This window comes from Thunnus thynnus, chromosome 7, assembly GCF_963924715.1.
Source record: "Thunnus thynnus chromosome 7, fThuThy2.1, whole genome shotgun sequence".
Classification (NCBI taxonomy): domain Eukaryota; kingdom Metazoa; phylum Chordata; class Actinopteri; order Scombriformes; family Scombridae; genus Thunnus; species Thunnus thynnus.
Genome location: NC_089523.1, coordinates 6,387,004 through 6,399,726, shown reverse-complemented (window position 1 = coordinate 6,399,726; position 12,723 = coordinate 6,387,004). Strand labels below are relative to the sequence as shown.

Below are 12,723 nucleotides of genomic sequence, written 5' to 3'. Positions count from 1 at the left end.
GGCCAATGGAGAAACTCCAACACTTGGCCGGCCAACCAATGATGTAACTTAATCACTCACTCATTCATTCACGGACAACCACAGTTATAGGGCTGGTCCATGGCAGTCCAGCCAAAAAGATGTATCATTAAATTACTGGGTAACATCAATTACTGTATAATACTAATATGACGTATATTGTAGGAGCCATTTAACCTGTTTTGATTAATTTGTTATTTTTCTCTATATAACCTGGCATCTTTGTGGAAGTGATAAACGGTGTCACTACAATATTATTGTTAATATTAGCAGCAATAACAAGATAACACAATAATAACAACACTAATCATCATCCTCAAACTGTGTGTGTTTTGAATGTGCTCTGGGTTACAAATTATTTGTGATAACTGCATTTGCCATTTGTGTTTCTTTGTGTAGTGCTTGAACTTGGTATTGTTTTTCCTTTGAGTTCAGGGCTCTTGTTTTCTTTAGTTTTATCTCTGCCTTGCTTTGGTTTTATTCTTGACAGTTTGTAACCTTGTTACTCTATCGTATCAAGACTATCTCTCCACTCTGTTACATATTCCACATGCAACGGAGTGGAGAAATAGTCTCTTCACTTAGAGAACCAAGGTTACAACATAACCAAACAGTTTCTCATGTCTCCTAGTCCTGCTCAGACTGTTTCCCTCTGTTCTGTGATTCATTCCTCGTGTATTTATACCTGTCTGTTCTTTGTCAGTTTGTGGTCAATGTATCCTGGTGTTTACAGCTGTTATTGTTTTTCTCTCATGTTTCGAGTCAGCCAGTTCTGTTTTTGTGTTCGTCTGCCAGTAACCAGAGTCCGGTAAATAATTATTTTCTTCGATTCCTGTTGCTTGCTTGTTGTTCCTGCATTTGGGTCCACTTGCCTGCATAACTTTGACAGCAACAGTGCTCACTCAATTCAAACATGACTTGAAAGAACCTATCTCATTGTAGTGAGCAAGCAAACTATGCATGCTGCTTAAACAGCAGCAGCAAGGTGGTTGTAACCTACCTGATGGTTGACTTTGTCCAGTTGTCTCCTCTGGTACTGCAGCTGCACTAAAATATGTCTGAATAGCACACACACACATACACACACATACACACACACAGCAAAATTTAACAAAACAAAAGCCATGTCAGGGCCAGGGGTAGTTCTACCTTATGTGACTTTATTGTGCAATAGGCTAACACTGAACTTCTTTATCCAATAGCCAATAATGTGCTTTTATCTATTAATTCAATCCACACAGATTGATATATAAGTTATTATTTGAGATTGTATCATCCATTTTTAGATTTCAGGAGACAATTAGCTAGCATTAAACAAGGTAGACTAAGAAAAAGTGAGCGTCAAAGGCTCCACATGAATTACAGTTACAGTTAAGTGCTCCTACATATGAGCCCAAATTTAGCTGATGCTGTTATCTAAATCGCGAACTTATTTGTATTTGAATAAAAGTGGAAATAGGCATAACAATTCTGTTTTTGTTTTTTATTACACTTCTAATTTTAGGATATTAAAGTGTTATAACAGTGTTCTTCAAAAATCTACTTTGCAAAGGAGTGTTCCCACACCGGGTCTCAAACCCAGTCTCCCAAACTACAGTCAACGGCTCTGACCCCTCACATTATTTATAGAGTGAGACAGAGACAGCATGGAACCTCACGCATGACTCATGTTTTCATCATATCACGACTGTTTTAATCAAGCTTTAATCAAATCACTTGATAATTTATGGTATGTGCGTGACTGGGTGAATGAGCAGCAAACCCTTGTAAAGTGCTTTGGATAGAAGTGCTGTATAAAATTTTGCCATTTAAGAGGACCCCCTGTTTGTGAAATAAAAAACAAAACAAAAAAAACACCCCACAGGGGCCCCCTAGTGGTTAGGGGGCCCATTGCAGTCGCTTATGCAAATGCAAATCTGCCCGTCTAACAAATCAATTATAAATTAATAATAATGAATCAGAGGGATGATATTACATGTTTAGATGTTGGAAATTAAATCTTCAACTCATTAATTTCCCCTTTATGTTCTCTGTACAAAACAAAGACTATACACAAAGGAAAGGGCTTCAAGAGGGCGATGTTCCATTCATATCTTTATGATTAGTAAAGTCTCAGCAGTGGCTTGTGTTCATTGCTGATTAGCAATGTCAACATGCTAAAACATTAAGGTGTTTTAGCATACAGTCTCAAAGCACTGCTGTTACATTATAATGCAATAATATAAACAAACTACAGAATGTCACAAAGCGAAAAACATAGTTAGAAATAACATTACCAAAAGTAATCAGGGCAAAATCATTGATGTTATAAATATGTGTATTTATTTTATCAAACATGCAGCAAATATGACAACAGAAGACCTCCTCAGTGAGGGAAACAATCATCTTAAAACAGCTGAATGCAAGGCATTCAAGATGGGATGTACATTGTCATAATTTGAAGAAACTGAAGAAAGACTGGAGTGGCACGACTCGAGATGGAGAACGTTTAAACTGAAAAAGTGACATGATAAATAAACTGATTATCCCACTCCAGAGTTCAGAAAATACACAATCGACATTCAAAGTCTTTTAAAAACATAATAAATTCAAAAAAGTACAAAAAATTAAAACAGCTGGAAAATTTAGTCTGCAAAACATTTTATAAAGCATGTTATGCATTACAGGAAATGGGTAACATAAAAAGCAATACTTAAAACAAATAATATCATATGTCCACATTGTACATAAGTCTACAGCAAAGTGTGTGTGTGTTGGTGTGGATGTGTGTTCATGTGTTCATGCATGGCAGTGTATAAGCATTTCCTGTGCAGGCCTACGACACTACCAGGGACTGGCCAGTGATGGCTGGACTCAAGGCTGGTTGATCTGGCCCATAAAGAGAACAGTACCTGGGGACAGAGACAGAGAGCACTCATCATTGTCAAGCACAGCCCCAAGCTAGAGTGTAGGCTATAGTTCACCAAGAATATTAGCAAAAAATCAAGATTAAAGGCCAGTTAAATTATTTGCATTTTGGTATCTCTGAGTTAACCTGGCTTCACCAAGTCTAATACTGGCGATCCTGGAGAACTATTATCACAAAGCTGGTTATCAACTGGCTCAGTTAACTCTGGGTTTTCCTATCCAGCTGTGAGCATGCACGTGCATGTGAAAGAGGTAAGTTCTTAATTATAAGCAATATCACCAGAACCATTAATATTCAATAGATGATATAAAACCATGATTTTGATGAAATTCGATTGTTGTGGTATTTGTTTTCTAATAAAAGACAACAGCGGGTATACTTTTTTATTTTCAACTATCACAAAGTTGCCTCAAGTTACTCTGAACCGCAGTGATGAAATAAGAGCATGAAAGCATCTATACTGTCAGGAATCTTGTTGAAAATGAAAGAAATTTAGCACAATTAAAATGCAACTATAATCACCATTCATTAGGTATTTAATAAGTAAACTAATCTGTTTGTTAGAAGCTTTGTTTCAAATCCAGAGTGGACATAGAAAGGCTGGGGCAGTAAGATGACTTTACTGATCTACAAAAATATCTTTATGAATTGTGACTTTATTATAAACTCTGTAGTTGTGTCCATGTCTGGATCCTATAGGAAATTGGAAAAAAGGGAATCATTGTTCCTGAGATCTGTCTGAACAGCAGTCAGGTTGTAGACCAGTGTTGATGTGATCTTCTGAAAATAACCTGCTCTGGTGCAGCACAGGTTACCACCATGGTGATGTAACCCACTTACAGCTTCTTGATATCAGAAAAAAACTGAGCCAAGCCCAAAGATAACTGGATAACCTACAAATCTCAATTTGTAACTGTGTAAGCAGTATCCCAAAGCTGGTTATGAACAGGCTCGTAACACTGCGTTTACTGAACCAGCTTTAAGCATGCTTACATGGAAGGAGTGCAATCACATGCAACATCAACGGAGGAGATAAAAGTTTCGTTAACCCTGGGAAAATATGGTTTTTAGATTTAATGGAATGTTTTGCCCTGTTACTCCTGATCCATCCTTGTCTCAAGACAAATCCATTGCACACTGGAAAGGAACATTCATTATTGAACCTCGAGTGTGACTGACAATATTTCATCACATTCACTTGCATCACCAACCTTTTATATCAAATATTCTTTTGAAATTTCTACTATAAGTGGAATTTTAAACAAAGCATATTTCTTATTTCTGCTTGGGTCACTGTATTACACATATTTGTTATGCCAAATACAATTGTTTGGCTATAAGGCACAATTGAGGTTCATTTGTTTACTTGATTATCGCTAGACCATCCAACCTTTCTACAAGTACCATCTGCTTTTGAAGGGAACCAGACAGTGTTTATACTGAATAGCACCATTATCTGGTTAAATTTGCATATTTCATATGGCAATATTTGCACATTTCACGTGCAGATGCAGCAGGAGTTCAATTATAAATAAATAAATAATTCCATTACCATATATGCCTTTAAAGGTGAGTAAAGCCAGATGGAAATAGAAGGCATGTTTACCTGTTGGGTTATGTCGGACGAGGAAGAGGAAAGGTCTGTCCACTGAAACCCAAGGTGGAGAGGACCGAGCCAGCAAAATGGCAGCTAAATACAAAAAGCAAACACATCAGAAAATTCTAACAGTGTGGCTTATATTAAGTACATTATTAACTGAGACTTTTTCACTGAACAAAACACTCACTAGTGGCAGCTGCTGCTTTTGTTCCATCTTCATTCACCACTATTTTGGCTTTCTGGAGTGCTTTGGATACATAGAGTGGCTGGCCACCTGTGAAAACGGTAACTGTTAATTCTAGCAAATATAGACAAATACAGTCCGTTAGTTTACAGATTATTATTACCAATTTGATATTGCTCAACCAATGTTGGCCTTTTAGTGCAATAATACACAACAGTATTACTGAACCAAACTACATTATCTATTTATGAGAAATCCTTAAGGGCTCTACATGCCCAAGGTTCAACCATACACTTATGTAGCCTAATTAGACCTCTTCCCATGACTATGTGGACATGTACAGGATGCTTTCCATTCAGCTACGTATGCTTCCTCCTGCCCTCGCTTCTCCATCCTCCAGCCCATTAACCCTGAAATCAATCAAGGCCAGTCATCATCATTCAATCCCTTAAATGTGTCTTGGAGGAGGTGAGGAGAGATGAACCACCAGGTGTAGGCTATGTAAAATGTTTTCAGCCAGACAGCAGCACCAGAATCTGTTTTGGTCTACTGATCTGATGGGAAAGTAAAAAGACGGCTCCTGTGGAAACAGCCTTACTGTAATATTAATCATATTGCATGATTGCATAACTGTCAGTTAGGCAAACTAACTGAGGAGACAGCAATAACAGCATCAATGGCAGCTCTAACATTATTCATGTTTAGTCTAAAATAAAATTAGATGTGTGTTAATCACTAAATCACAAATGTATCAAAAAAGCACTCCTCAAAAAGGATTTTCTTCTTTTTTATATTCTCAGTTCAGAGTGCTGCTCATCAGGAACATCAAGGTACTCTGTCCAAATATAAACTGCTCAGGTTTTCATGGTTATTATTAGTCCTGTAACATCAGCCTGAGCCTGGAAAGGGCAGATTTACTGTATCTGCTGCCTCACACAAACAAATAACACACATTTTACTTATAACATTTATAGCAGTTTTCCAATGCGTCCTCCTGTTTGATATCTTCTTTCAGTAATAAAATCATTTTAATCAGTCAGTTGGTGTTATGTTTATGTATGTCATATTCTGTGACACCCATCAGCAGCTACCATCCCCTAAAAAGACACACTGGAGTGAGTGAGAATGCCCTTTTTGGTAAATACAGCTCCTTCATCCTCACATCTCTTGTATCCCCACAGGGAGAAGCTAAGATGTGAGGAAGAGATGTGAATGAGGGAAGCGAGGAGGCACATCAGCCAAATGGAAAGCACCAAGAAAATGTGCATGATTGGAATCTCCCTTAATCTGCTGGTACATTGAATAATGGAAATAAATTAGTGTTTGAACTGGATTGCACACAGTTATGACATAGGTAAATGACATAGTATGCTGGATTTCAATAGGGAAATGGACAGAATGAATCTTGTGATTTGCTTTTTCAGAGATCAACATTAGCATTTTGTGGGAATTTTCTCAGATGAAAAATGATTTAGAGCCTCTGATGCTCAATACAAAAATACAACGTCAGCCTGGTTTACACCACATGGTGGCACTGGAACACCTCATTCAAAAGTGCTCTTGGGACTCAGGGAGAAGCCAACGGAAAGAAAGAGAACAAGAGTGATTCAGTTTGTCACACTGGACAGCCAGACACATTTCATACGTCTTACTGGCTCTCACAGTAAACAGCCAACAATTCAAACCTCAGTCGTATCCAAATAAACGTGTTCTAAATACTCAGAGGCATTGCGTCACTTTCGGGTTTCAACTGTGCTTTCACTCACAGAGGTGTCTGAAGTCAGCTTTCCCCTTATTGAACATGTCCGTTATTCCCAGTGCTTCAAAGGAAGTTTTCAAATCTATCTCTGCATCGGCGGTAAACCTACAGACAACACACACATGTAAACAATGTTAATGTTTTCCAGCCAAATAAGTTTGAAGAACAGCTGTTGCGTGGGTGTATCTTTGTGCATCTTACTTGGGGATGAGCAGGCGGATTTTCCTCATGTGCATCAGTTTGGTCCAACTCTGCACCGTGGCTGTGCTGATGTGTGGGATCACACTGGACAGAGGTGTGTCCTCATCAGTGGGCAGGACAATCAGCATGCTGATGGTGTTGCCGTGATAGGGCAACTCGATGACCTTATATTTCAGTCCCTGAGGCGTGGTGGCCATGCCTGGCAGAAGAGGAGAGGTTATGGGTCAATAGTTTCAAAGGTCAAGGTGACAGTAAGGATAAAGCTTGACTCATGTTTATACTCACTGATATATTTGTTTCTTAGTATACCCTTCTTGTATCTATTAAACATTTTGGGAAGACATGCAGGACTGCAAGACATTTGATATCATTCCCTCAGTAGATATGACATTAACTTTGCTAAATCTGACTAAAGAATACAATTCTTTAAAAAGCTCCTGCTTACTTGAAAAATGCGTCCATAAGCTTAAAAACGGTAAAAGATACACTGTTTTTCTAAGTTTGTGAGTCTGTAGCACCCATTTGTTATGCTTGTTTGGGCTGCAACAAGAATAAACGAGAAAGACTTTATTTTTTCTTTTTTTTTTTTCCTTTTTTGGTTGCTCTCCAACAATCCATTTTGCCAGGATTTTATGTTGAAGAAGTTTCTGTGGGTGACAATATTTTCTTTGACCGTGATGGTTATCGCAGCAGAGTAATTTTATTTAGTCTAAACAAACTGGAAACGGAAAAAGCCTCATTTCCTGAGAGCAAGCAGACTCTTCCACAAAAAAGACCCACCAGAGCAGCAGATGTTAAGGATAGCAAATGCAAAAGACTCACTGGAACAATATTTAAATATTAGTCTACAAGGGGGAATAGCAAAACTAATATCATAAGGATGATTAGTTTTCATTTACATTAGGCTACTATGTATTTGGACCTGTATTGTTCCATCCAAGATGCATGTATAATGTATATATATATATATATATATATATATATATATATACACATTATACATATATATATACACATATATATATATATATAAAATGCATGTATAAGCCCACTGACCTTTTAAGCAATAATACTTTCGTTCTAGTACAGCATGTAGCTGCAAAATAAGAATGACAAATGAACTGTACACCTCAGATATGAAAGTGACAGTTGGCTAAAAAAAACAAACAGATGGAGTCAAAGCAGTTCCAGCCTTATACCACAGTCTGACATGCTTTATACGGCCATTAAACTAAATCACAGCACATTATGTTATTAAGTTATAAAACCAAGTATGTGTAAACTGAATTACATTCATAAAACATGACTGTATAAAGCCACAGTCAAGTGATTTAGTGCTGTTACAAACTTGCCATATTTTTTGTGCAGTTTTTTTCCTTTATGATTGAAGTGTGGTAAGACTAAAATCATCACACAGTAGGATACTGAAGAAACACATAAACATCTGTCCCACGCAGCTTAACACCATCTTACTTTAATTGTGGCACCGTATGAGAATCCATTCACAGCACCCACTGTGCTAACACAACTCTGATAGCCTCAACTCATCTAAATATAGACCACTGACTGGTATATCATGTCATTTCACACCAGCCTAAATATTATCCAGCAGAGGTGGTATGACTAAGCTAACATTTCTTTACAACAAAACACAATCTGACCGATGAATTATCAAATCATAATCAAACATTTTTTAAGACATCTAGCTCTAGAAGTTTGAATGCACTTATTGTAAGTTGTTTTGGACAAAAGCATCTGCCAAATGAAGGTAATGGAATGTAAACTGGCAGTGAATGAGACTACACCATGAAAACAAACTATTTAATAATAAAATCTGTATTTATATTGCAACATTTTTTTTGGCTGAAGTATAATAGCTGCCTGTTTGCCATTTATCTGAGCCTCCATTGATGAAGTATTAACCCTATCATGACAGTTAAAATACTATCCAGTAATTACTCGAAGAAATGCATATCAACTTGACTGAGTTCATTTTGAGTTACTAGGCTCTTTTATACAGAAATCCTGCATTATACCTGTAAAAGAAGATCCGTCATCAAGCTGTCTTTGCTTTTTTTTACACTGAACCAAACAAAGCCGGCATAATGCCGCCCTTGTGTGTGCTTTTACATAGCATGCCGGCGCTCTGGTTTCAGAGGTGTGATGTGTAACACAACAGTGTCAGCTCCCTGTCCCGCCGTGTCAGCTGTCCCTTTTACACAGACATTGATCCGGTTCTGTGACTACCTCTGTAGCCGGCTTTTTGGCGGAGCGATTCTGCCCTTCAACTCCGTGTTCGTACCTTTTATACAGAACACTGAGGTGGAATAAAGGCACAGCATTCCCACCTTGAACAGGCTGTGTAAAAGGGCTTCTGTCTGGCACTACTTGCATATTACTATATGGAAAACCCCACTCAGCTTTTACCTAACCATGTATGCATTATGACTAAACACACCCCAACAACCTCTACCAACTAAACCAGCATGTCTAAAAATAAATTTGTATGTAAATTCCTCTGGATTTACATTTACAGATTATCTAAGATCTTAAAGCACACGCATTGTTTAAATGTTATTTTGTGCAACATGTCTTGACTGGCTACCCTCACTGACAAACAACCTTCCCAGCAGGCTCATTTCTAAATGTTTACCTCATTTCACCCAGTCAGAATCCAATATTACAACTATCCACCGCAGAGCCTTCTAACTATCACAAAAAACATCCTCAAATGTCATTTGGGGGTAAAATGTAATGAAGAAAATGTCCCTTATTCACTGTCATGATGCATCTAAAATACAAAAATAAATACAAGTAAGTCTATGAATTAAAAGCAAAATCATGACCACTCACCGATGTTGAAGACAGATAGCTGGGACATCGTTGGGACCTTATAAACATTCCCGTTTCCACCGTTGAAGGGCCTCATCTTGGTGTTCTCGGGCTGGAAGCGGGACTTCCATAAGCCTTTGAAGTAGATTGAGTTGACAGTGACCAGAAGGGTTGGACCCGAGTCCAGCATGTTTGCTTTGATCAGGCTGGGGATGTGACCTGGACAAATATGCAACACGGGATGATTATTCAGTCAGCACGGTTTGATAAAAACCACTGTATGCAGTTCAACAGAGGACATGAGGAAGTAATAATGCAACGTCATATCCAGGACATGCCAACGTCCACAACTGAAAATTAACTACATTACGAAAGAAGAAGAAGAAAAAAAAAAGGCTTCCTACTGGGGGATAGTGAAAAAGTTCAATGGTATATAACAAAATATACAAGTATTTGAAAAGCCTTTTTGTCACAAATTTTATAACTGTTTCAAATATAGCTGTGATGTACATTCACATGTCCTACCTTTGGTCTTATTGTTGACCCATGCATTGATTTCATCTGCTGCCCCTTGGGGGTTGTTGAAGTCCAGGCTCCTGCTCTCACATTGGAAATTGGCTTTGTTGGTGGTTACAAAGGCTTCCTCCATGGGGAAACCTTTCTGACTGAACATGGCATTGGCAATTAAAACAAGATCCTGGTTGGACTTTGCTGTCAAGGTCTTGTGCAGCTTCCTCAGCATCTTGTAAGGGCCTGTGTGGACAAAGTAATGTTTGAATTATGACTCAACAGATGCTCAGGGTTTAAATATTCAACACATACTTAAATCAGTTCATGCGGAGAGAATTTACCAAATTCCCATGCTTGCATCTTTGAAGATGTTTATCAGAGGAACTCAGAAAAGTTTCTACACTAAAGCCAGAAATGGTTCTTACCGTTTTTCTTGTAACGGAGTGCATTGAGGACCTGTTTCCGGGTTTCCCCGTGTGCTCCTGGTAGCAGCATGCCAAGGATGGAAGCCACTCCATGGGGTGAAAAGACCACATTTTCCAGGGGCTTGGAGCGCACTACTTGCTGAAACACCTGTATGCCAAAATCTGAGCCCCGCTCACCGTAGGAGGGAGTCTGGGACAACACACCCTTATGGCTATACAAGGTCACCAGCGCACACAGGCACAATAATGACAGGTGCTTCATTTTTGATTTCTACAGCACCTGGTAAGAAAGAACAAAAGAAAGAGTATCAGAGGTATGTTACCAGCCATCTGAGCAGCTGTAGATTTATAGATTTATGAAAACATAACTGGCAGTCAATGCAATATTATAAACAATTCCAAGAAAGTGAGATATCCTTTTCATATGACGCATCAAGGTTAAGTACAATTACCACATGCACTTTTGCCTCCTTAGGCAACAAAACCTTTTACCCGGTGCTGCAGGGTCTGACTGACTCTTACTCACTCTGTCTGAATATTGCAGTTTCACCAGCTTCCTCAAACTGATCCCTTCTTTCATTTTAGACTAAATTAAATCTTTCAGACCATTTTAGGAAAATAAATCAGCCTGCGCCCCACTCACTGAGGCAGAATGAATGTAGCCACAAGAGCCAGCCAGAATGCCTGCAGGCTTGCTTGCTTGCTTGCTTGGAGGGACACATAACATCTTTGTGAAATGAGGTGATTAACTGTAGGTGGGCTTAATCATGATATATTTTTCTATGGATGAGTTTTAGGGTTAAGCAGTTTGGTCAATACACTTGGTCAGATTTGCAGTGAAAGTTGTGACAAACTGGAAAAGGCATTGAAAAGCCAGTTTATTTAATGGTGAACCACACATCATATGCAACAATCTGGCAATTTGATGTTTTCTCAACAGAATGACCTGAAATATCTGATGGTGTCCTAGTGAATTTTGCATGAAATGACTGACCAATCAGCATTCATTTCAATAAAACGGCAACTTCTACATTTGAACCCCCAATGTTAGGTTATAAATACTATAATTAATGTTGAAAAATATAGGAATAATACTCGACCACATTATAAAAACGAGTATGCCGTTAAAGAATATGACAGAACTTGTGTATATAATGGCCTAATGCCAAATGAGGGATTCTTGATAAGAATTGTCTTCCTGTTTTGCACATTCTATGTTTGCAAAAAACAAAACTACAATTCTTTTTTCATAGATTGTCGTTTGTGCTTCTCTCAAATGTCCAGAAATGGAGCGCTTAAACGACCAAAATGGCAAAAAATACATCCTTTACCATCATGCTTCTTCCCTTGAATTTAAAGAACACTCAGTCAAAACTGTGGGGACATGAAGAAGAAAGCACGGCTGCAAGTGAAACTCGCTATTTTAAGTTGGTATGACCTGCGCATTCAGAAACAATTTAAGCCATTTTATTTGAGCTAATTTATGGTGTCAAAAGAAAACCACCTGACGGGAAAGCTACATAAATTAATGTTATATAGAAGTTCCTACAAAGGAGCTTCTTGCGCCAGAATTCAGGCTCACAGGTGATGATAAACGACGTTAAACTGCTTAAATTGTGTCGTTTGGTCCTGTCCTGAATATATTTTGTTAATTGTGCTGCAGAAGAAACATCAGAAACACGGCGGTCCTTAACTTACCTATCACGTCAAGACGTTAGTTCGTCTTTTAGCGCAGGTGAAAAACAGTCCGCTTTCCACTGAAGTCCAAACGAAAAACTCTGGCTTGTACTCTGAAGAAAGTGTAAAAAAATACCCTCTTTATTCCAGTGAAAGCGAGAGCTACTACTGACTCAAGTGAGGTTTCAATGAGGACTTTAATGGACTGAACTCCGCCTTCTAACCAAACGGCAACATGAAGTGTGTATCCGTTAGTCAAGGTCAATATTGCAGCGCACCAACATCCGGTACAACCTCAAACTAAAACCACATAAATTACCGTACATTATGACTACCCATTACTGAATCACAGTTTCGCCCCTAATAATATAACTCTCCCTATAATATTTTGATATATTTATGTTGCCAAGTGGTCGCTCATATTCTGAGGCACAAAAGTTAAGTTTCATGTTTATATCTATTTTTTTTACTTCCGGCAATATCTTGGCTAATTCTGGCTAACTTGATGCACCTACAAACTTCAGTTGTTTACAACAGGAAGTGACAGTGACGGGGAATGTTTTGAAACAACTTGTAAGCGCAATCATCTTGCTCATGTTTTTGTCATAT

General features: G+C 38.3%; 1 protein-coding gene across 1 annotated transcript; it reads right to left on the bottom strand.

Annotated features, from left to right (window-relative positions):
* Positions 1-2,317: 2,317 nt before the first annotated feature.
* On the bottom strand, positions 2,318-12,343 carry serpine2 (serpin peptidase inhibitor, clade E (nexin, plasminogen activator inhibitor type 1), member 2). The gene is made up of 9 exons (XM_067594014.1): positions 12,136-12,343; positions 10,438-10,717; positions 10,028-10,255; positions 9,524-9,721; positions 6,671-6,869; positions 6,477-6,574; positions 4,714-4,800; positions 4,533-4,616; positions 2,318-2,909 (listed from the first exon to the last, which is right to left on the bottom strand). The coding sequence occupies exons 2-9, from the start codon at positions 10,697-10,699 to the stop codon at positions 2,872-2,874; spliced, it is 1,194 nt and encodes a 397-aa protein (XP_067450115.1). The 5' UTR covers positions 10,700-10,717; positions 12,136-12,343; the 3' UTR covers positions 2,318-2,871.
* Positions 12,344-12,723: the final 380 nt, after the last annotated feature.

Bases quoted from the DNA above. Each gene is read 5' to 3' on its own strand.
- serpine2 (XM_067594014.1), bottom strand. From the start codon at position 10,699: ATGAAGCACCTGTCATTATTGTGCCTGTGTGCGCTGGTGACCTTGTAT. The intron at 4,801-6,476 runs GTGAGTGAAAGC...CCGTTTTCACAG, and splicing joins AGCTGACTTCAGACACCTCT to GTGGCCAGCCACTCTATGTA. The intron at 4,617-4,713 runs GTGAGTGTTTTG...TTTTGTATTTAG, and splicing joins AAAAGCAGCAGCTGCCACTA to CTGCCATTTTGCTGGCTCGG.